Source organism: Diorhabda sublineata, chromosome 6 (genome assembly GCF_026230105.1).
Source record: "Diorhabda sublineata isolate icDioSubl1.1 chromosome 6, icDioSubl1.1, whole genome shotgun sequence".
Lineage (NCBI taxonomy): Eukaryota > Metazoa > Arthropoda > Insecta > Coleoptera > Chrysomelidae > Diorhabda > Diorhabda sublineata.
In genome coordinates, this window is record NC_079479.1 from 5,540,495 (window position 1) to 5,563,323 (window position 22,829).

Sequence of the window (22,829 nt, forward strand, 5' to 3'; positions counted from 1 at the left end):
GACGGCAAATAATCCGGTCGGAAAAAAACGCCGAGTGTATTCCCGGCCTATAGGTTCAGTTAGGTACGTAAATTTTTGGAATTTTTTGCGTTAATATAAAAACTTTCTAATAAATATTAGGTTTAAAATTTCATATTAGAATAAAAACGTTTCAAACTTATTTCGATTTTAATAAAGTGAAATAGAGCTGGTGACAAACGAAGGACATAAGGTATTTATTAAATATAATATATTGAAATTATAATTTTGACTACAGCGTTGAGTGATGAAATGACTGATGTTTTTTATTGGTTTTTGACTACAGTAGTCTGATCCTTTATAAAAAATAAACTGCAGATAAGTATTTGTGAAATTGCAATTCGTTTTTAAAAAGAAACTGATAAAATGTCACGAACAGCTAACATAAAGATAAGTGTATAGTTCTAAGAAAGATATAGATAAAGTTGTTTTTGCGGGTGGAATCCATTGGGATTTCTTCTAAGAACAATTCCGCGTCTTTGTGAATTACTATGTCTTCTTTTCAATAAGTAGCAAGCTATTATTATAAATAAAATAATTGATATAGAAATTGTCGAAATGATTGGTATTTTGTAGTAGATGTCTTTCTCCTCAATTGTTCGGCAATTCTGTTAATTTCGTTTAGATCGACGAGTTTTATTTCCATCAGGTTTGAGACCTGATAGTTTTTTTTTTAATACTCCCTCTATGTCCAATTTCGGTAAGATTGGGGATTTCTCTTTTCGAATTACTATTTGAACTTATTAATAATTGATAATTTGCATTTTGTGGAATATTTATTAACGAAGGCGATTGAACTTGAAATATTCTGTGAGTTCGACACTTCGATACAATATCTTGGAGTTCTACAGGGATGAACATTAATTCGTCATTTTTAATTTGATTAATTATTAGATTTTGATTATCTCTATTTGAGTTACGTAACATCTAGTTGGTGATAGTTCGTTTAACAGTTGCAGCGTGCAATTACCGGCAAAAATATATTCTTCAGCACAGTAGTAAATAACCTCCAGTATTGGGCATTCTTCTTTCTCCGACTGGGCTCTTTATCATTGAGCGCCAAGTAGGGGTAAGTGGGAATATGTGGTAAAATTCTAAGCCCTTTGGCTTTAGGATAGGGACATGGATTGTTCCGGGACTTGATGTAAAAAATTTGGGAGTGAATAGATGAAGTGAAAATAATGCTTTTATATAAAAAAATTTTGGTAATTATTTGGTATAGGTTACATACGCCCGATTTCCTTGAAATTTTAGTATGTTATACAGTTTTTTATGGTAATAAAGAAAATATATATATGTTGGGCGCGGAAAACATTCCTTCACATAGTTTTTATGGTTTGGACATTGGAAAATGTACACTATCTTGAATACATAGTTGATATTTTGCAAATACTTGATGTTAGAGAGGATTAGAGCCGGGGGGTCTGTTAAAAATTTAGACTATCTCTTAACGCCCCCCTCCCCGCCCCCAATCCTCACCAACATTAATTATAATTAGTTACGACTAATGTAATGACACAAATCAATTTCTAATAATAATAATTTATTTACACATTCAAATAATCGTCAATTTCTATTGGATACATTCGTGACATTTCTTTAATAAATGATTTAATTCTATTTGAATATGAATAATGTCTTTTAAATAGAAATTCCCCAAAATACTGACGATAATTAAATCTAGTTCTTTCATAACGAGGTATGTTATCAGGAATATCTAGCCAGAGTCGCTCAATATTTTGAGTATGAGCCTAACCTAACCTAACCTAACCTAACCTATCCTATCCTAACCTAACCTTTTTCAGCATAAAAAAACTGTATAACCTACCAAAATTTCAAAGAAATCGGGCGTATGCAATCTAAACTAAATAATTACCAATTCTCATACGACCTCTCGTTTCTGAGTTATAGACCTTTAAAGCTACGAAATCAGAACATATATTCAAGTTTATTTTCCTAATTATACATTCGACCATTATGAATTTTTAATGGATGATTACGTATGTTCATGTAGTGTGATTAACGGAATAAATAATTCTACACTACTATCTAAAGGCCAGGAGCGGCTCAAGCCCAATGGTTATCGATCCGTAAATTTGGCTCTAAAAATCTACATATCTCCTAAACCATAAATTATATCGAGTTAAACAAAGAATATTTAGAAAATGTACTTAAATATAAGTTTTCGGAATTATTTTCACGTCATCTACTCACTCCCGAATTTTTTGCTACAAGTCCCAGAGCATCCTCTATTATGCTAGATCTTGGAAGCTGGAGTCTTTTTCCGAATTATAACACATTCTCTTTTCTATAGTTCGAGTGCGTTCCTGTATTAAGCAATCTTTTAACAAATTCCAATTAGTTCCCTACCAATAATTGTTCTTTCCCGATGAGTTTTCCTTGTATGAATATCTTCGTCATATTTTTAGAAACTATATATTTTTTACGATTTCGTAGAATCTGTTACTAACAATTAGAGCCGGATATCATAACGTTCCATTTTCATTAAAATAACATTATTACAATGTATACGATTAGACCAGCGTCTTGCCGAAAATCATCACATTCCTTTTTAATTACAATATTCAATTTTAAAAATTTAAAAATGTAGCACCCTTTAAAAAAATCAGCTAACTGCATAGCCTCGTATACACTACCCCTCATATTAGCAAGCCCTCTAACACACTTATTTACTTTTTGTATAACTCCCATAGACGCTACAGTCATTGCTTTTGTAATTCTTATAATCCCTCTGGAAAAACTTCTTCATATCGGTAACACCCCCATCGGCCAACCACTTGTCCGTCCGAATCAGTGACATAGATAAATATTCCCCGTAGACGTCATTACTTGCAAACCATCTAGATACTTCTACTACTTCTTGTAAACCCTCTGGAAACTTCTTCTTAATGGTAATCCCCGACGGCCATCCGATTGTTCAGCCGATGATGCGATGAATCATTGATCCAAAACATACGTATCTAATTATGTGATCATGGAGTTCTCAGTCAGCATAATTAATATAAGTTGCAATTTAGGTTTCACATCGAGAAATAAAAATATCGAATGTGTTAACATCATGAATGTAAGGTCTGATGTTTTTTTAATTTTGACTTTAATAAATTCCAATTAACTGGCCTTCTTTAAGTGAAATTTCATTTGATTTAGATTTACTGATACTTAGGTTAGTAAAAAATTCTACTATTTCAGAATCACTGATAAATTAATAAATAATAAATCCGTACTACACAATAACCAATTCAATATTCTTAACAACTATCCTCGTTGAAAACCGTGAAAGGGTTAGGTGGACAAAAAGGAACTTGGCATTTACCTCGATGGTCGATACCAGTTTCTTCCCCGAGTTTCTGCTTCTCCGACAAATTGGTGGCTGGAAGCTTAAAATTTGTAACGTGAAATCCTCACAAGGGTAAGTTATTTGAATTCACGTTAAAACGATTTTACAGTATTATTTCACGACTCCGCGAATCTTATTGACTGCGCCAGATAAGTATTTGTAAAATTGAAATTTGTTTTTAAAAATAACTAATAGGCTGATAGTCAACTAAAGAATAATGTAAGAAAACATCGAGTACAGATAAACTACTTTTTGTACTAATTAATTGAAATATATCTGTAATTATTTCATGAATAATTGAATAATATTTAAAAGATGTTAATGAAATTATTCATTATAAGGCTGTTTGTTTGAATATATTAAATGAAATAATAGATTTTGTTAATTTTGAAATATCTCAAATTAAAAAGAATCATCTTTTCTGAACGACATTCTAATTTTCAGGAAATATGTCCAAAAGAAAAAAAAATAGATACAAAAAACGAAAAGCTAAATTTAATAGTGAACGTGATAAAATTATAGAAGACCCGGTATCTGATGATATCAAGGAAAGTAGTATTAAAAATGAACCACAGTTGACTACTCCCACATCAGTTTCTAGATTAAGCTGTTATGTAACTCCCAAGATGAGTCCTCTAAGGAGTCAAAATTATCCAGACCCGCCCCAATTTAGTGATATTGAAGCACAATTAGATCATGAAAATTTCTTGTGCAGAAAATCGATTAACACTAGCAAATTTTATTCGTGGTAAGTATTACAGTTTGAGGAAAGAAATTAGGTTTAAAAAATGCAGTTTAACTTGTTGAATGTTGTCAAGGATAGCTTATATACAAAGGACTAAAGATAAAACAAGTTAAACTTTGATACACAAAAATTATATATACGAGGATATATTGAAAAATTCTTAGCCTACTATAGAACCAAAGAAAATTTCAATGTCAAACTATTTTATTACTCAACATATTCTCCTCTTAATTGGATACATTTTCAACTGCGAACCTGCAACGTCTCTAGACCTTTCAAAAAAAAATGTTTCTTCTTTCTCTGCAAACCAAGACCTCCATAGCTTTTATTACCTTCTAGCTGGAAGAAAATTTACGACCTTTTAAACTTTTTTTCACTTTGAGGAAAGAGATGATAGTCAGACGGAGCCAAATCTGTTGAATTCAAGGGGGGTGTTCTAGTAATTCAAACCCTAAATAACGAATTTTTTGCATGGCAACATGAGATTTGTGTGCAGAGGTGTTGTCCTCTTTAATTTTTTCCCGTAAATTGGTCGAATAGTAATCTACAGGTATTGTTCTACCCTTATCCAAAAAATCAATCATGATTACTCCATGGCAATCCCAAAAAACTGAAGCAAGAGCTTTTCCAGCAGATTTTTGGACACGAAACTTCTTAGGTCTTGGAGAACCAGAGTGTCGAAGTTCCATCGATTGTTGTTTTGTTTCTGGATCGTAGAAATGTATCCGGGTCTCATCCATAGTAACAATTCGGCTTAAGAAGTCTACAACGTTTTCAAATTGAGCACAGATCGAACGCGATGCTTCTACCCTTGCACGCTTTTGGTCAACATTCAAACATTTGGGGATCCATTTTGCAACAATTTTTCTCATGTCCAAATTGACGTGAACTATATGATGAACGCGTTCGTATGAAATATTCAGTGCTTCAGATATCCGTTTTAGCCCAATTCGACGGTCTGATAAAATCATGTCATGAACTGCATCGATATTTTCGGTAAAATTTACCTCTTTTGAAGCTTGCAGTCATTAAGTATATTAAGTATTAAGCATATCTTCGTAAATCTGCTTGATGATAACTCGATATTCCAATTTTTCGATTTTCACAATTTCGGTGGACATCTTTTTTCTTTTAATTTATTGCCTAACTCTGGTTCTCTTTTTTGACGTCAAACTTTACACTTACACTTCTAATAATTTATTGTTCGTTGCTATGGCAACGCAATATTTTGTTTATGTATGGTCTAGACTAACTAGATATCAATACATCTTCGTACATTCCTTAGAATACTGACGTTCCTTATTGCTCGCTTCATTGCTTCACTTTCTATGAAGTGAAAAAAATAATCTTTTTTACAAAGAAGGCAAATCTAAAATGGCTTATAGTGCTGCCGCTTCTGTTATTGTAAGGCTCTCTGCAACTTATCTAGGGTTCTTTCCCCAATTTTGTTTTTTGTTCGTAGCCACCACATGAAAGCTGCATAGCTAATGATAGATCGATCAATGGATTTTTACATCTAGTTCATCATTTTGGGTTTAAAGCCCCATGTTCCTCCGACTATTCTGTAGCAGTTATATACAGCACTTCGTACCTTATGGTTGAAGATGTTTCTGTCTCTGGTCAGTTTAACCCCGTTATTCTGAGAGTTTTGGAAACGTATTTATTCTTCCTAGTGAATAGAACTAGAGTGGTCTTTGAGGGGTTTATACTCAGACCTTCATTGAATCACCATCTCTGAGTGAATATTACGGCAGATTGCATTTGATCCCATACGATACCATCATGCTTACTCCACTTACTGGCCAGGTCCTTGGCGTATCCGCAGACTTCATATTTTGCTTTGATTAGATTTGTGAGTAGATGATCCACTACTAATGACCATAGTCCCGGTTTTGCAGTTATTGCTTTTTCCCATATATTGATGCCGTAATCCAAGCCACGTGCTTGGTTCGACTTCTCGACATACCAGTGCCTGATGGATGGCGTGCTGAAGGAGGCGCCATCAATATCTATAAAGGTACATAGGTTTCATACTCTATACCTTTTTCTAGTTTCCTGGTTAGATTATGCAGGGCAGAGACAGTCGACTTGTCATTTCGGTATGCAATTTGATTTCTATGTAGGAATCAATAATTTTTTCCATCGTTTTCAGAAGGAAAGGAGGTAGACTGATAGGATGATAGCTAACGTTTTTCCAGAACTGAGGGATATAACAAAAAATATAATAAAAACTGAAAAACTATACTGAAAAATTGTGTTTGTTAAATGAATTTCAGTGCATAAAACAAGAGAGGCAGTATTCCTGATTACATTAACTAATTGCAACTTTTTTGCATGGTTTTTTTTATATCAAAGTATTTCTTAGTTTAGTATAATATCCATGACACCACCCTCTGTATAATTTAAATTTTTTTTACAAACCATTTATGGATCACAGAATATTACAAATATAGAAAAACATAATTTTAGCCATGACAATTTTTTGGAGAGTGATCAACATTTCCAAATTACTTTAGAAAAAAAAATAAAACGATGCAATGAAACTCCCAAGTGTACCAGGACTCGACAGCATCAAAATTTTCTTTATGATAGTCCTGCACCTTTAAAAAGAAAACAAAAATTCTCCAGGGGTAATTGCGGTGATTTGTCTTTCTCGCCGAATCAGTTTTCCTCAACCCCTATATTACAGCACCAAATAAAAACGATAGAAAATAATGCTGAACGTAGTTTTGATGTTGTAAAAGACGATGTAGTAAGTCCAAAAACGCCGATATATAACAGAAATATCAACTTGAATAATAGCTACACCACAGAAAAGGTAGGAAATAACTAATTAATATATAGGGTTCAATTAATCTTCTTAAATCAATTAGTAAACAGAGTGTATTGGAACAATATTGGTAAAGTACGAATCAACTAAGAAAACGACTAGTAATCGTCTGCCTCACTTTAAAATATTCCCTCTCTGTCGCTTCAGACTGATATACCAGTGGCGTAGGTTCTTATTTAAATAAAAATTAATGCAGTTCGCAACAAAACATTTATTAGATTAAAAAATACAAAAAAAATATATTTTAAAGATTTAAACATATATTACAGTAGGATATTACTTAGTCAATTATATATATATATATATATATACAAAAAAATCACTGTGATAAACATCAAGGTTTTAATTATCGTAATAATGGACAACTTAAAATCAAAATTATTACCTGAAACCAATTTTTTTAAGGAGCCGATTCAAGCTGCTTACACTTATTGCTTCTGTAAAGATTTGCCGGTCATTGCCGGTCATTAATTTTCTGCAAAACACCTGTAATTTCATCAAATTTAGCATTACACGTTTGCTGTTTTAAATTGAATAGTAACAACAGAAAACATTAAACTAAGTAGGTACATGACTTTATAATACTAGTAAAAACAATTTCTTACACTTTAACGTAGGAAGTCTCTTCTCCAGTATCTGATTTGGCGAGATACGATCCAGCTTTCTTTTTTTAGTGTTACGTATTTTTTTCGGCGATTGAAAAGATGTGCTTGGCCCTCCCCACTCAACTTTTTGAGCTTCTTTTGATATCTTCTGAAAATTAAACCTTGACACCCCAATAGCAGCTAGTACTCAGGAAATATCAAAATATGTTAATATTCTAATTTAAAATATGATACTCAATAAGTAGGTGCCTGTATAAAAATGTGTAAACTCCGCATTTCTTCAACCTACTTCTTGAATTAAATCTTACTACATACCTATAATTTTTCAAAGGAATAGTAACTCCTTCATTCATTATTTAAAACGATTTTGCCCCTAATGTTCAAAAACAGCGCTATCTGTAGAATAAACTATGGCACAGACTAAAAATAACACCGAACACAATAAATCACACTATCTACTGAACAACAAACAATACATCTGCGCATCCATAAGCGCAAATTATTTATATTACCGTACTTTCCTTCCTAAGTAAAGGCTTGGCAACATCGCAATGGTAAGAGATTCATGGTTACGCGACGATTTCCCTTCGAATTCTGATTTAGACCATGCGGCAGTCGTGCAGCGTTGCCAGTCTATTCAGCACTTGCATTTCAATATTAAAAATACCGAACAATCGTAAAAAACGCCACTGTCACATAAATGGGATGGGCCTAAGAGAGAAGGAAATTATTGCGGACTTTGTCAGTTATAACGCGTCTGGCATTTCCTTAGCTGATTTATACTTTACTAAGGTAATTTTCTTCTTGTTTCTAACATAGAGGACCATGTCAGTAGGCTACTTCCTGTTAATTGCCCGTAATTCTTCCCCGGAATACATCTTTTATATCGTCTTCTTCCATAGTCTATTGTCTTCCGCTTTTTTTTATAAGTTTGTTCTAGAATTTCGTCTCCCCCATCCTCCTATGTACTGTATTCTACTTTGCTGTTCAATATCATCATTCTGTATAGTGTCTGTTGTGTTTAGTATTTATAGTGTCCTATTCGTAACTGATCTTGTTTCTTATGTAATTATAGATCTTACTGACGTTTTAAATATCTTGATTTTACTTTCGGTATTTAGGTATTTGTTCTTCCGAACTTTATCTCAAACGCAGTCCGAAATTTGAGCCGCTTTCTGTATTCGTCCTTTTATTTCGTTAAAAAAGGTTTCACGACTTGTTATTTCCGCTCCCAGGCACAGGTCACCTAACCTAAAATAGGTGGTTTATGTTTCCAGGTAGTTAAAATGATTCATTTGTTCGATAATTTTTGAGTCGAATTCTAGCTTTGGATGCCACTAGACATTTGACTTCTCGTTGTTGGTGAGCATGTTTAAAGGAATGTACTAGCCTTTGGAGATTATCTTCAGTATCGGAAATAAGGACAGCATCGTCAACATATCAGACGACGTGGAAGGATGTATTTCCCATCTCCTTGTCTGATTCCTATGTTAATAGGAGGGTTTTTATAATCTGCAATTGATATTGGAAGAGCTAAAATATCTTGTATCAGTTTATGATATAGTTTTTTCTCATTACTTCTAAGGCATCGTTTAATCTCACTCATTCAAAAGCCGTGATCATATCGACAAAGTACATATATGCAGGTTTATTGTATTCTAAGGTTTTTCAGATACCTGTTATGCGTTTGATATTTTTTGTTTCTCTATGATGTTCTCATGTTGGATCGATATTAATAAAAATTTAAGTTATTTTTTTACATAATTTTTGAAATATAGTATTTGTAGCTTCTACCAAAAGATAGTAGCATGAAAAACTTAAAATTGCACGTAATAAATATGTCTGGTAAGATAAAACTACCATCAACACGCCAAGAAGAAAAATTTAATTTTTCTCGAAACATTAGTAAAAAAAGCTTCAACGTCTCTATTTCCAACACTGAAACTACGAGATTTTTTTTTGGAAACCTGAAGAGATACTACAAAATCGTTTACAATTGGATTATAAGGATATGGGAGATTTGTTCAAACCTCGGTACTAATCTAAAAAAGGTATTAGATATTCCCATTTATTTTCTTTTTGTAATTGTTTTCTCTCAAATCTACATCACGCATTAAAATAATTTTATTTGCTAACAAACGTTTGAAGATACAACGAGATCTTGAAGTAAACAGTGAATCAATTTTCTATGTATTTACAAATACAAAAGAAAAATCCTGAAATAAGTTTTGATACAAAGTGATCCAAAATTATGTATATTCAAACATAAAGAAAAATGAGGCAGATCAGCCATTTGATTATTTTTCTGCTATTAGAAAAACCAAATGAACAGTCGAAAATAGTTGAAAAATTTTGCTTTACATGTGAATATTCCACAGGATACAGTTGATGGGGGCGAAGGTATTGCAGATCCTTTTCATGGAATGTGCGATAAGTGTTTACAATGCAAGGAAAATATTTCGATATTATCGAAAAAAATAGAGGAACTCACAGTATTGCAAAGTGGGCATTTAGAACAGATGAAGACCCTCTCTCAACAATTACATCAGGTATATTTTTCTTTTGAACATTTAACATGGTATCCATCAGACACAATAAATATATTTTATTTAATCCTAAGTCAGTCCTACCGTGAGTTGTATGGCTGTTTGCATGTGTTACGACATATAATTTTTTCTCAATGCCTTTCTATCTTTTGTTCCTTACCATTTTATCCCTTTTTCTATCAAGTGCTTCATGTTTTTCTTGGTCTTCCTCTATACCTGTCATTTTGGTATCCTGACATAAGTATCCAAACCAACTTAATTGTGCTTCATATATCTCTAGTCCCAAAAAAGCGTATCAATATTTTTAAAATAAAGAATACCTAGCCTCCCGTACAACATTTGCCTAGTCCTAAAATCCCACCTGCAAGACAAACACCGTCAAGTCAAAATTAAAGACCACATCACAATTTAACATCCAATTATGTCAGATGTTCCGCAGGACCCACATATTGGAGACAAGGAATCTGTCCAACTGTGATATTAAACGAGCATCGTATGCAGTGAGTGCAAAATACTTTGCAATTCATCTGGACCGACGACTAACCTGGAAGCCATACTAACCAAGAGAAAAACTCAGTAAACTGTACTGGTTAATAGGTCGAAGATCTAACATTCAACAACAAGCTGCTAATCTACAAAGTCACACTAAATCTAGTCTGGAATTATGATTTTCAACTAAGGGGCTTTGTATCCAACTCAAATATAACAATTCTAGAAAGATTTGATTCAAAAGTACTCAAAATTATTGTAAATGCTTCATGGTATGTAGTCATTTGAAGAAGAACCTGTAATGAAACCTCCCACCCACCTCCTGCAAGATTCCTGGGGAATCCCATTTCATTCATACGGGCTATTTGATTTTGAATCAATGTCCATGTCTCACAGTTGTAAAGCATGGTTAGCTTTTTAGATTTTTATTTTTATGTTTTTTGGGGACTTTTTTCCCAAAGAATAAAGCTTCCATTGCATTGAATAATTTCCAAAGTTTTCCTAATATTTCTTTCAGTTCATTCTCTAGTCTTCCATTAAATATAAATATGATATAATTTTCAATTATCATCTTTTAGCCTTGAGGTCATCCTAATGCTTTTGCAATTCGTTTTTATTCAATTCATAAGATGATCAAAACTTTCCAGAAGTGATATCTCCTATTGGTTGTTAGATTCGTCTGTGAATTGAGTATTTTTATCACCACATGACAACACCCTAATTAGGCTCTTATGTAACTTTTCAGATCAAACAACAAGTGGATAAATTAAACGACTTTCAAACCGAATTAGAAATGTTGAAAGAGCAAGTTAAGATGGCAAAACCAGCCTCTCTTGTTCCAAGCGTTTTGCCTCCTGCACCACCGCCGCCACCGCCACCGTTGCCTCCACCAGTTTTACCCTTATCGGAAACAAAAACTTTCAACTTCCAAAAAAAATCAAGTTCTGGAACTAAAGCGGTTACAAATGAAAATTTAAGGCCCGTTATATCACTGGAGGATATTTTAAAAGTAAAATTGAAAAAGACATCGGTAAATACTCGATTTTTAATAGTTTTCATGAATTGATAGTTTTGCATCTAATTGAATAATTCAAGTCTAACATTGTTTTGTTCTTCTCGGAAATCTAATTTAAGGTCAGCTTTGGACCTAAAGCTATTCAAGCAAAAACACATCATAGATACTTTTGAGGTTATGAATAGGATATACCACAATGTACTGAGACGACTTGTATATCATAAAATACTGATTATATTTTAAAACTTTCCAGAACGTGTTTAATTAACGCATAAAACGTACAAAAACTTAATTTTTTTAAAATAATTGTTAGGTGCCTAAAAAAATTTAAAAATTGTGTAATTCGCTTTTTTTTAAAGTAGAATAAACCAGAAACAAACGATGAGGTGTCAACAGATAATTGCTCTTAATCCTGTCTTCAACTAATGAGCCATCATAAAGTTTGACATTTTTAATGGTGAACGTACCCAGAAGGTGTTGTAATACAAGCGCTATTTTTTTGAGTTGTTTACAGATAGTTGAAACATTAATCTTATCAAAAAATAGAATTAAATCGCGAATATTTTCGTACGGTGATTTTCTAAAACTTTCAACGTGAATCAAACCAACAGCATCGTGCCTATCAACTCGTTTCGATTTTTGGTAATGAAGCACCATCTCGTGACAATAAAAATTGATTACGCACGAAACAAATGGTCGCCTGTTTATTCAAAATAATTATACATGTCGCCACCGTTCCATTAGAGCACCGTAGAACGGTCAATTCTGAATGGTTTAGCAGCATTTTTTTGCCAAGAGTTAAAAAAAATCTGGGAAACCAATCGCAGAAGACAAATCATCATCGAATTGATGTGTCACATGCCGGGTCATTAAAAATAAAATGCGAAGTCAACGTTTTTCTACACCTAAGGAAGCGGTTGATGTGTTTAAATACAAGCATGCAAAAGTGTATTGATCTTAATGAACATTATGTTGAAAAACAATAAAGCCATATCAAATTATAAATATTTGTTTTTTTGTCTACCTCAAAACTGCAGTAGCAATCCTCGTAATAGGTTTGTAAGCGAAAACTTTGACCCTTAGTACTACTACCAGATCATCGGCTTAGCTTAGGCCTGTAAATCCAGAGCTACTAGTGTCCATTTCCATTGACTACAGTAAGGATGATAGGACTTGAATTCAGTCCTTCACTATGTACGTATGTATGGATTTGGGGTCTCGTATACACCGCGACCCAAAGGATCTATTGTGTTTATTGCTGCAATACTGGAGAAACCTGTGTTTACAACTGATCCATCAATCCCACTTCTTTTAAAAAGTCTAGAATGTGGGATTGTTTTAATTGCCAGAGATCTTCGTCTTCTACTTCATACCCTCCAAGGTGTAGTGCTCTGGAATTCCTTAGTGTTTCACACTTCAGCCCTTCACTATACTAATTGTGGAGGTAATTCTGGTTCTATACGCTGTTGTGACATCGCCTTGATCTATTTGAAAATGGGAATTTCCACCTACCATTCTTCCAACGCTCTCTTGATTGATTAATCTGGGGTTTTGTGGGAAACACCCTCTTTGCTTATAAGTCTTTTATGTTTTTAACTAGGCAGCTTAATAATTGAACTAAAATTATTTGTACACGTAGTAAATATGAAGGAATTGATTCAAACTGTAACATTTAATAATTTAAATATATTTTATGTTTTAGAGCCGACTTCATCAACCGATCTCTCGTCGAAACAGTTCTGCAGTACCTTCGGATATGTTGAAAGCAGTAACTTTAAAACCTGTTCCACGTACCCCGCATCTTCTTAGTACACCCAAAAATGATATTGGAGATATGACTTTAAGCCCGAATACGAGATTGTGCTCATTATTAAAAACTGAAATGTCCACCAGTAAAATTAAACGATTACAGAGAGTCGGTAAATATAGTTTTGATTCTATTTATAAAAAGAGATTATTGGATTCCAGAGATAGGGAGTAGAATTGAATGGGAAGATCAGACTGTTGGTCTATTGCAAAGGACAATAAGGTAAATAAATGAAAAAATAATATTGGCATTGAGAAAACAAAATGCTTTTGTGACAATTCATATTTTATTCTGTAGTACCTCAGAGTTATCATCAATTATTTTCGCTAAATCACCTTTGGAAGTTAGTCGACAGCTTGATCCAGTAAAATGTCACACAAATGAATTGATTTTCCCGACATATTTTATTAGATTTGCAATGAATATACACCTAAAAGTAAAAAAAGACTATTATTAGTGCTGTCGTGCATATATCAACTTGGATATTCGCAACCAGGATACATATTGGGTGCCATACATCTGCTGTATCTCATATAACAGAAATTTGACCAGTCCGTTTAATGGAAAATATTCAGCAATGCCTCTTGGTAACCCAGCACAAATCTACCAATCACATATGCTTATGTTATTCCTGCTTAATGAATATCAAATGCTTTTTGAGGAAATCCTAATTCCGTGCTTTCTCAGCGAATCATTCCATATGTTAATATTCTTTTGTAAGTTTTTTCTTGTATTTGCCATTATGAAGATGTCATCAGCAAATGCGCAAATTCTCCTACTTGTATTCTTTGCATATTGTAGTATCCGATATATAATTTTTCAGTGTTTTGGCTACACTCTTGGATAATATTGACCATAAATTTAATAAATAGTGTTGGGCTTAGCCCAACTTCTTACCTCAGTTCGTCGTGTGTAATAAATGTATCTAATCTCATAATTTTATTATTTCACATAATTGTTTGTACTTTTTCATCATCTCTCAGCTTTTTGTTCACATTTCTTCTATAAAGACTTTCCCATATCTGCGTCCTAGGTACACTGTGAAATGCTTTTTTTAGACCTAAAAAGGAAAAATACGAATTTTGTATGTTATTTGTTTCCTTTTCTATTATTTGTTTTAATGTAAAAAAGTGGTCTTGGGTGCTTCGTCCATTGCAGAATCTACTCTGTGTGTTCTACTTACTCTATTAATCTTCGGTTTAGAATTTGCTCATACAGTTTTAATGCGGTACTTAATAATGTTATCCCTCTATAATTGTTACTATTAATGTTTTCTTAAAAATTGTTAATATTACACCCATTTTTCAATTCTCCGGTGTTTCCTCTTCTTTCCATATTTCATTGAATAGTTTTCTAATTGTTTCCTTTCCTTGTTGCACTATCTTTTTGTTATGTCCTGGAGCTTTTCCGTTGTTCAATAATTTTTTAGCCTCTTCTAGTTCGGTTATTAAGACTACTTCCCCCTATTCTTCTTTTTCTTCTTCTCCTCCTCCTCCTTGTATGTTTGTCATCTCTAACGTATTTTTTTGTTTTATTCTCTTTTGTATTTAGCAAATTGTAAAAATTCTCTTTCCACCGTTCCATTATTTTTTCTTATGATGTTAGCGTCACTCCTGTTGTATCCTTGATTCCTAACTAGTCTTTTCCTTTCTCGTGCTCTTTAGTACCTTGTAAAAAAGTTTTTGGTTGTTCTTCTCCATTTTATTTCCAAAATTTTCCCAAGAAGATAATAAGGGAGAAAAGAAAATCAGCTGCAGTTGAAACTATCAAAAAAAATTTGAAAAACCTATAGAGTTTAGAAAACAAAAAAATAACCACAGATGCTAAGCATTGGTTCTAACTTCACAACGTTATTTTTTCACAGATATTATTTTATTTACAAAAACGTTGAATTTAGAATTTTATTTTTTTCAGAAACTTTTTGAATTATTTGGGCATCACTGGTTTTACAGCTAAACAAATGGTGTAATGATGCCATAACATATTTTTTGTTTGATTTTTGGCAATGTTAATATCATTTCCATATTTCGATATGGAAATTTTGATAATGTGAAAAAAGACTAAACACATTTTTCGTGATAAACATTATATATACATATTTCTATTATTATTATTTGATGTGCAATGTTGCCTTAACTTATTTTTTAATGTTTTATATTATATATATATTTTAAAACTTTTTTTTATTATTGTTTCAAAAATTTCGGCATTATAATGTGACTTTAATATTATTATTACTAGTTATTTAAGTCAAAATTTTTGTTTATTATGTTCTTATGGATAATATTAAATAATGTATTTCTACTATTTGTAGGTTCCCTTTAAATTACTGTGATAAAAAGTAATAAAAAATTCTTTATATCAAGAAAATTTGTAATAATATTTAATAAATGACAATAAAAATATTTAGTGATTATTTTAATTATTTAAGATATATTATGTACTCGAAAAGTGATATATCATGTGCTTTCTAATGCTTTGAGAATGAAGAACTTGAATTTTACCACACCGAGTCATATTATAAAAAGGATTTTTTAACTTACCGTGAACATATTTTTTTGCATTAAAACGTTTCGGGGACTATCAAAAATTTATTTATAAAAAAGCTTTCGATACATAAGTTGGGAACAAATGAAAATAGAATGAAAAATCGAGAAGAATCAGATAGAAAGTTTGGTAAACTTAAAGTAGAAGAAACATGAAAGTAATAAATAACATATGGAGAAGCTGAAGAAATTTGTGCAAGAAGGATGATAAAAATGAAGGAGATGGTGGAACATGGAAAAATTATAATAAGAAGTGAAGAAAACAAACCATAAGAAGCAAAGTCAAGATAAAGATTGAAAGAACAAACAAAAGAAGATGGAAAAAATTTGAAAAGAATAAGAACTTAACTATAAAAATAATAGAAGCTTTTGGAACAAAATCGCACCATGTGAAGAAAAAAAAAAGAATAAGAATTAAAGAAGACTGTATAAAAATTTCGTAACGTTTTGTCGCATAATTATAAAAAAGTTGAAGACCTAGCGGTGAGGTCGCCAACTTCCAACCTCCAGGTCAATTCTCAAATGAAAAAAGTTCATCTTGTGCAAGAGAATTTCGATACGTAAGTTGGGAACAAAAGAAAATAGAATGAAGAAGCTACGCTGGAAGAAGCATGAAGGTTATTCAAAGAAATAACTTATGAAGAACTTATGATGATGAGAAGAAAGGAGATGGTGGGCAGAAGAAATAAGAAAATTGGTTGAGCAGAAAAAGGAGCAAGGAAAAATTATATTAAGAACCGAAGAAAACAAACCATAAGAAGTAAAGTCAAGATAAAAATTGAAAGAACAAACCAGAGAAGATGGAAATAATTTGAAGAGTTAGCACATAACTATAAAGAAAATAACAGGAACTTTTAGAACAAAATCAGAATTAAATAAAGAAGAAAAAGAATAATAGATGAAGGAAACAATGTAAACACAAACACAGAAGACATATTAGAGACAAAACTTAATAATATAAATGCAGATAGAACAGAGGACAAAATTGCATATTATATTTATCGATTTCAAAGCTGCTTTCGACTTGATAGATAGAAAAATGGTATGAGATAGTATGAGGAAAATAGGCAGTTCCAGAAATATATAAATATATAAAAACGTGACAGTGAAAGTTCAAATAGAAGGAACAAGATCGACGGAGACAGTTTTTTTTTACTTATACTAGTCTTGGATAGGATGATAATAACTATAAAAGAGAAGAACTATAAACTAGAGACAATATATGACTACAAAAAACTAGATAGTCGGATTAGTATATGCAGACGATAGAGTAATAGTAAGATAAAATTTTGAAAAAAATAGGCATATGGATGAAGACAATAGAAAACCTGAAAATGGAAGTAGATATCAATAAACGCATAAGGATGTTAATAAACTAAAAATGGGAATACGCCCCTGGAAGTTCACAGCGATTAGAGAAAAAAGGTATTCCAGGTAATACGTTAACAAGCTGGGAATGAAGAGACCTGGACGTTTACAATTTATCTCACAATCAAATGAAATAGTTGATAGAATTATTAGAAAATTACCTTTGTGAGTAGTTTCCAACAACAAGACAGACTGGGATCTGTGAGAATTCACTAGCAAACTAACTAAATTGATGGTGGAAAACTGGTAAACTATTTACCTTGAATCTCTGAAGACGATAACTTGGTTATCAAAACGTGCGTCAGACAGTGAGTGGTGGTGTAGTGGTAGTGTAAACAGTGTGTCCAGTAGGAATATCACCAACGGTCCCAGAAATTTCCACTTAGTTGGAAACAATCTGTTTCCATTTGTCACAACCATGTCCGAAACCGGATTCTCGAAATATGCCGACACCAAAACTAAGTGCCAAAGCTGTCCACATGTTGAACTTGACATCCGTCTCCAGTTTTCATGTATTGAGCCCGACTTCTCATCAGAAGCTCCATCTTCAAATTAAGATTCCATTATTATTCCTAGAGACCCATCTCTTGGTTTGTCGACGAGCAGTGTATTTTTGCTTGAAAACGGGATACGCCAGCTAAATTGGTTTGGAAGCCCTGAGTTAGGTTATTATTTTCCTCTGTGACGAGATGTTTATCGATATGGTTACGTGGTTTCAAATAAATTACGGGGCCTCGGTGTTTTATAATAGACCATAGATTTATATAAACTACAAAATATGAAAAAAATATTTATTCGAATTTAACGACAAAAAATACAAAAATACTTAACTAAATCATGTAGATTGCACTTTTAAACTAAAATCAGTCTGTAGGAATAACAAAAAAATTGGATAACATTAAGGAGATTTTCTAAGTGGTAAATTATTGTTATGCTTACATCGTTTATTTCCCAACCCATTTTTTTTAAATACTTTTGCAAATTTCTTTATAGACAGCTTAACTGAAATTGAAGAGTCCTCATTGACACACTGATCTAGCACTCACATCTAGACAACGTTCTATTGTTAGTGAATCATTAAGGACTCTTTGTATTTTGTCATACCATCTATCGATAAGTGGATGCAAAATAAAAATACCCTTTAACAGATTTTTTAGTATCAGATCCATTTTCTTGTTGTTTTTGTGAATATTCAGATCAATTAAATGATAAAACCTATTCAACCTGAAGATAATAAAAAATATGTAAAATATTGAGAGAAGAGAGTGTATACCCGGTTAGAAACAACCAAACATACCTCGACTAACTATGAAATGATATAAAAGCTAATCCTTATCATAACAACTGTTCCTGGTAACTCCTTATGCATGGGTGAGGTGATGCAGCATAACACCTGACACGACACGCGTGAACTCACAGACCTGTCCCACTGTAGTTCAGACAGTTTGCTATGCTACACGTGTGGGTGACAAGCAAGTTTTTCTTTAACTTTTTTACGAAAACTGACAGAAGAAAAGACAATAGAGGCGGTAAGGGAACACAGAAAGTTTGACGATAGAAAAAATGGTGGTTATATGAAGACGAAACTGAAGTTACGATTCACTTCTGCGCATTACTTCATCATCTCATGTACTTCAGCAAACTGGTTTCGATTCACTCGGAAATCAGTATCACTCATTTTAGTTGTAATTGTAAATTTATTAGATGATTTAAATTTCTTCCTAATCAAGGAATAAAATATTTCCTCTTCAGCTTCATCCGATTCTGATTCAGAACTTAAATTCAATAATAACACCTTGTTTTATTCGATTGTCAAAAACGTCGGCTAGTCGCGAACTACCACTCAAATTCAAACCCTACCGTTTTCTATTTGAAAACGCGTGTCTCAATATGCGGATCACCACACAGCACATGTAACATGTACGAGTCTTGTCTTCCGTGTCACGCTACCTCACATGTGCTATATATGTCCTAATTTACGACTTGCCTGTCCCCAGTATATGAAGAAGTTAAATGAGAGAAATCTAGTAAGTGGTAAGGAATTTTGTAGTATTAGTACTACTATGGGACTTCTGTTAAATCAATAGATGAAGTTTAAGATCAATATCCACGGGTATCTCCACACGATAAGCACCACTCGAACTACTAGAGTGTAATAAGGTTTACCCACTTGTCCAAAAAAAATAGTATAAAGATTATCTTTAAGAATGGACTTTAATTTTAATCCACGTATTCATTCATCGTTCCATTAACTTGTGAACTACTTGCTTGTAGTTACAATCATAAGTTAAGAGGTATGTTACCAAAACATAGGAGTTAATATTGGAAGGAAAATTACGAGGTAACTAATTAATGGACATTATCAAATTCTGTAAGCTACCAACAAATGAAGATCCACGAATCTAATAAAGTAGTAAAATTACATATTTCCACGTTATTTAGAGGAGAGAAGAACGACAAAGCAAATCAACACATTAGTAATCTCGTTAATGCAATCGGAGAATGTTTATTACATCTATAAAAATTCTCATTTTGTTCAATACGGAAACATCTACACCTATTACAAAAATTAATACACACCTTACAAATATAAATATACAATATATACAATAAGTATTCACAGAACACAGTTTTATTTTTTTATTTTAATATATAAATTAAATTGAATTCATAGTATGAATATAACAAAATTCTAAATTGTTTCAACAGTGCTCTCTCTTATTCTATTTTCTTTCCTTCAGACATAACCTAAGATTTTTGAGTATTATTCACCTGTTTATTTACATTATTATTTTGTGGCTTTGGTATACTCCTGATTGGACCTAAAGAAATCATTGTCGTACACCCAATATTTGAAACATTTGATGCGTTTCTGCTGTTGATTATCGGTACGGCGAATGTACCATCGGCGCCCTGCGACGGCAAAGGGATGTAATTACAAATACCCATCGTTGTCAATTTTTGCATAATACCCGGCGTTTTCAGATTAATAACTGGTATTCCCAATTCCGCCATACCGCTGTTCGTTTTGTGGTAAGTTTGACGATGTTTATTGAGACCTATTGCGTTCGGATATTGAGCGGGACAAAGGTCGCAACGGTACGGAAGTCCTTGTCTTTGTTTCTGCGGAGAAACAGCTGATGGTTGAGGAGCTGACGGTGTATCGTCCGTCAAATCTACAGTCGGTAGATTTTCGTTGCCAGGGGGCTGAAAAAAGTGAATAAAAATGTAGTATGAAAATTTTTGCTTGAAATGTTTATAAAGTGGTCACTAATACTACTTTACTTTATCACTAAATCATGCGTAATGGCATATTATAAGATGCTTGAGGGATGTACTATTCGATTCAATGATGGTTATCATAGTTTGTTTGTGACATACAAGATGTTACTACAACTTTAATATCGCCCCATAGATAACTTTACCCTATACTCTCTTAAAAAAAATGATAAAACTTTCAGTCAAAAAGAGATATTCTATTAATTAATGGGTATCGAACAAAAAAACATAGTGTTCAGAAGTATGTGTATGTATAATTTAAATTTTTCTGGAACTTGCAAGGCTGTAGGCTTATAACCTTAAGGTCTCAAGAATCTTTTATCTACCTTTATTCAGGGAACATATTTTACGAGACTTTAATGGCAGGACAAGATAGGTGGTGAAATTATAAAACAACATAAGGTAAGCAGATACTACCACCATTGAAAAAAACGTGGAAGACTTGAAATGCTGTTGGACAATGTGTATAAAGCTGGTCGAAGATGGGGTATTAATATAAGCAACAAGAAAACGAAATAAAAATCGATGTCTTACTGGTATTAAACGTACTGATTGTCTTTAACTTTCTATTAAAATTAATTAGAGTGCAAGTTAAAGCTAACAATGTAGGTCAGGGGTGGGCAAAAGACGGCCCGTGGGCCATATATGGCCCGTTGGCTTACTCTATCCGGCCCGTTAAGAATATTTTTTAAATCTCTAATGTTGATTTTTTGCAAATATGATAATAAATTGAAAAAGTGGGTTTTATGAAGGTATTTTCAGTCTATTGACTGATTAAAAATTACGTACATATTATACAGGATACAAATTGTTCACATGTAAGTAAGCAAAACTATTTATTATTACTATTATCTATTATTAACTGTCAAATTTATTTGTCCTAATACTTTAAAATGATACTTTTAGTGTTTTTGTCAAAAAATTTCTTAGGGAAAAAAGACCCAAAACATTCGTGTTTGTCTACAGCATACCGTCTCGCGCTTACAAGTTAGGTTAGGTTAGAAGTATTTGCCCATTCCTGATCTAGGTAGTTTCGTCTCCCCTGTTACTGTGGTTTGTCTAGCTTTCCTTTGAATTAGTCACCCTGAACGATCCCTGTGTTTGAAACATATACCCTTAACATATCCAATTTAATACTGACAACATGCATGGGGATTTTTGGGTTTGTTAGATATGGTTCGCTTGTGATAGCTTCAGCACTCTAGCTCATGGCTGAATGAGCGATGTTCTTCGTCAAAAAAAAAGGAATGGATGACTGCAAAATAGAATCCTGATTACAATCAACGAACACAACTGATATCACATTTCAAATATTTGGGTAGCTGGCTGAACATGTGATGCAGATAAAAGAATGATGATTAAAATGACATATAAGATATATCTGAGAATCCTCAAGATCCAGTGGAGTACACATAACAATAATGAGGAGATACTCAGACAACTGAATAAGGATCGAGAACTCCTTAATATCATAAAAACAGGTCAGTTATTTCAGGCATATGTGAGGTACCAAATATTACATCCTCGCTTGATCATTCAGGGAAAGGTTGAGGGCAGGAGATTGATAGGTCGCACAAAGCTATCGTGACTATTAAATATTAGAAATTGAACTAGTCTGGGAGTAGAACATCTATTCCGATAGAGACTAATTCAACCAAATTGTCATGGCGATAGCCCACGTTTAAATACAGGTACTGCACCAAGATAGATGTAGATAAGAATTCTATAACAAATTAATTTCTATTGGAATTTGGAAGTGGCTACGTAACAGAGCAGATGGTATAGGTAAAAATTTTATGTTAACGACTTACCTTCGAATTTCCATTGGTTTTCGATGCGGGAATAATACTGACGGCTCCATTTAGATTTAAAGATGTCGGAATAGGCGATGGAGGTTTTTGCGGAGTTTCTCTTGGAGTTTCTTTAGGTTTGGCGGTGGCAGTAACAGTTATACCTCTTGTTGCCAATATATTCGCTACGGCTTTAGCGTCGGATTTTTTAGGATTCTCAACTGGTTTTGGAGGTGGGTTTCTAACGCTCAACGTTATCGAATCCGATAGATGCATAATACTGCTTTCGGCCGGTTCAGATGTACCACCCTAAAAATAAAAGTTTCAATATCCACAACATTTCTATCATGACGACAAACATTTGATTAAGGATTAAAAAGAAAACAGGAAAAAGCATACGAGCATTGAATAAAAGTAAATTACTGATTACAAA

At 32.9% G+C, this 22,829-nt stretch overlaps 2 protein-coding genes across 12 annotated transcripts in view; one reads left to right on the forward strand and one right to left on the reverse strand.

Annotated features, from left to right (window-relative positions):
* The first annotated feature begins 89 nt into the window (after nt 1-89).
* Nucleotides 90-15,816, forward strand: LOC130444838 (uncharacterized). The gene is made up of 9 exons (XM_056780117.1): nt 90-211; nt 3,229-3,448; nt 3,821-4,124; nt 6,591-6,939; nt 9,344-9,607; nt 9,935-10,105; nt 11,337-11,621; nt 13,309-13,635; nt 15,328-15,816. The coding sequence occupies exons 3-8, from the start codon at nt 3,826-3,828 to the stop codon at nt 13,585-13,587; spliced, it is 1,647 nt and encodes a 548-aa protein (XP_056636095.1). The 5' UTR covers nt 90-211; nt 3,229-3,448; nt 3,821-3,825; the 3' UTR covers nt 13,588-13,635; nt 15,328-15,816.
* A 2,279-nt stretch (nt 15,817-18,095) lies between these two features.
* LOC130444836 (cell surface glycoprotein 1-like) overlaps nt 18,096-22,829 on the reverse strand; it is a 46,396-nt gene continuing 41,662 nt past the window's right edge. For 10 of the 11 annotated variants that reach the window (XM_056780106.1, XM_056780110.1, XM_056780107.1 and 7 more), the window contains 2 exons: nt 22,418-22,705; nt 18,102-20,534 (listed from right to left, as the gene is read on the reverse strand). In XM_056780106.1, coding sequence (XP_056636084.1) covers nt 20,076-20,534; nt 22,418-22,705 — 747 coding nt within the window. In that variant the 3' untranslated portion in view covers nt 18,102-20,075. Of the gene's footprint in view, nt 20,535-22,417; nt 22,706-22,829 lie in introns of all 11 variants that reach the window. The other variant, XM_056780111.1, reaches the window with a different exon arrangement.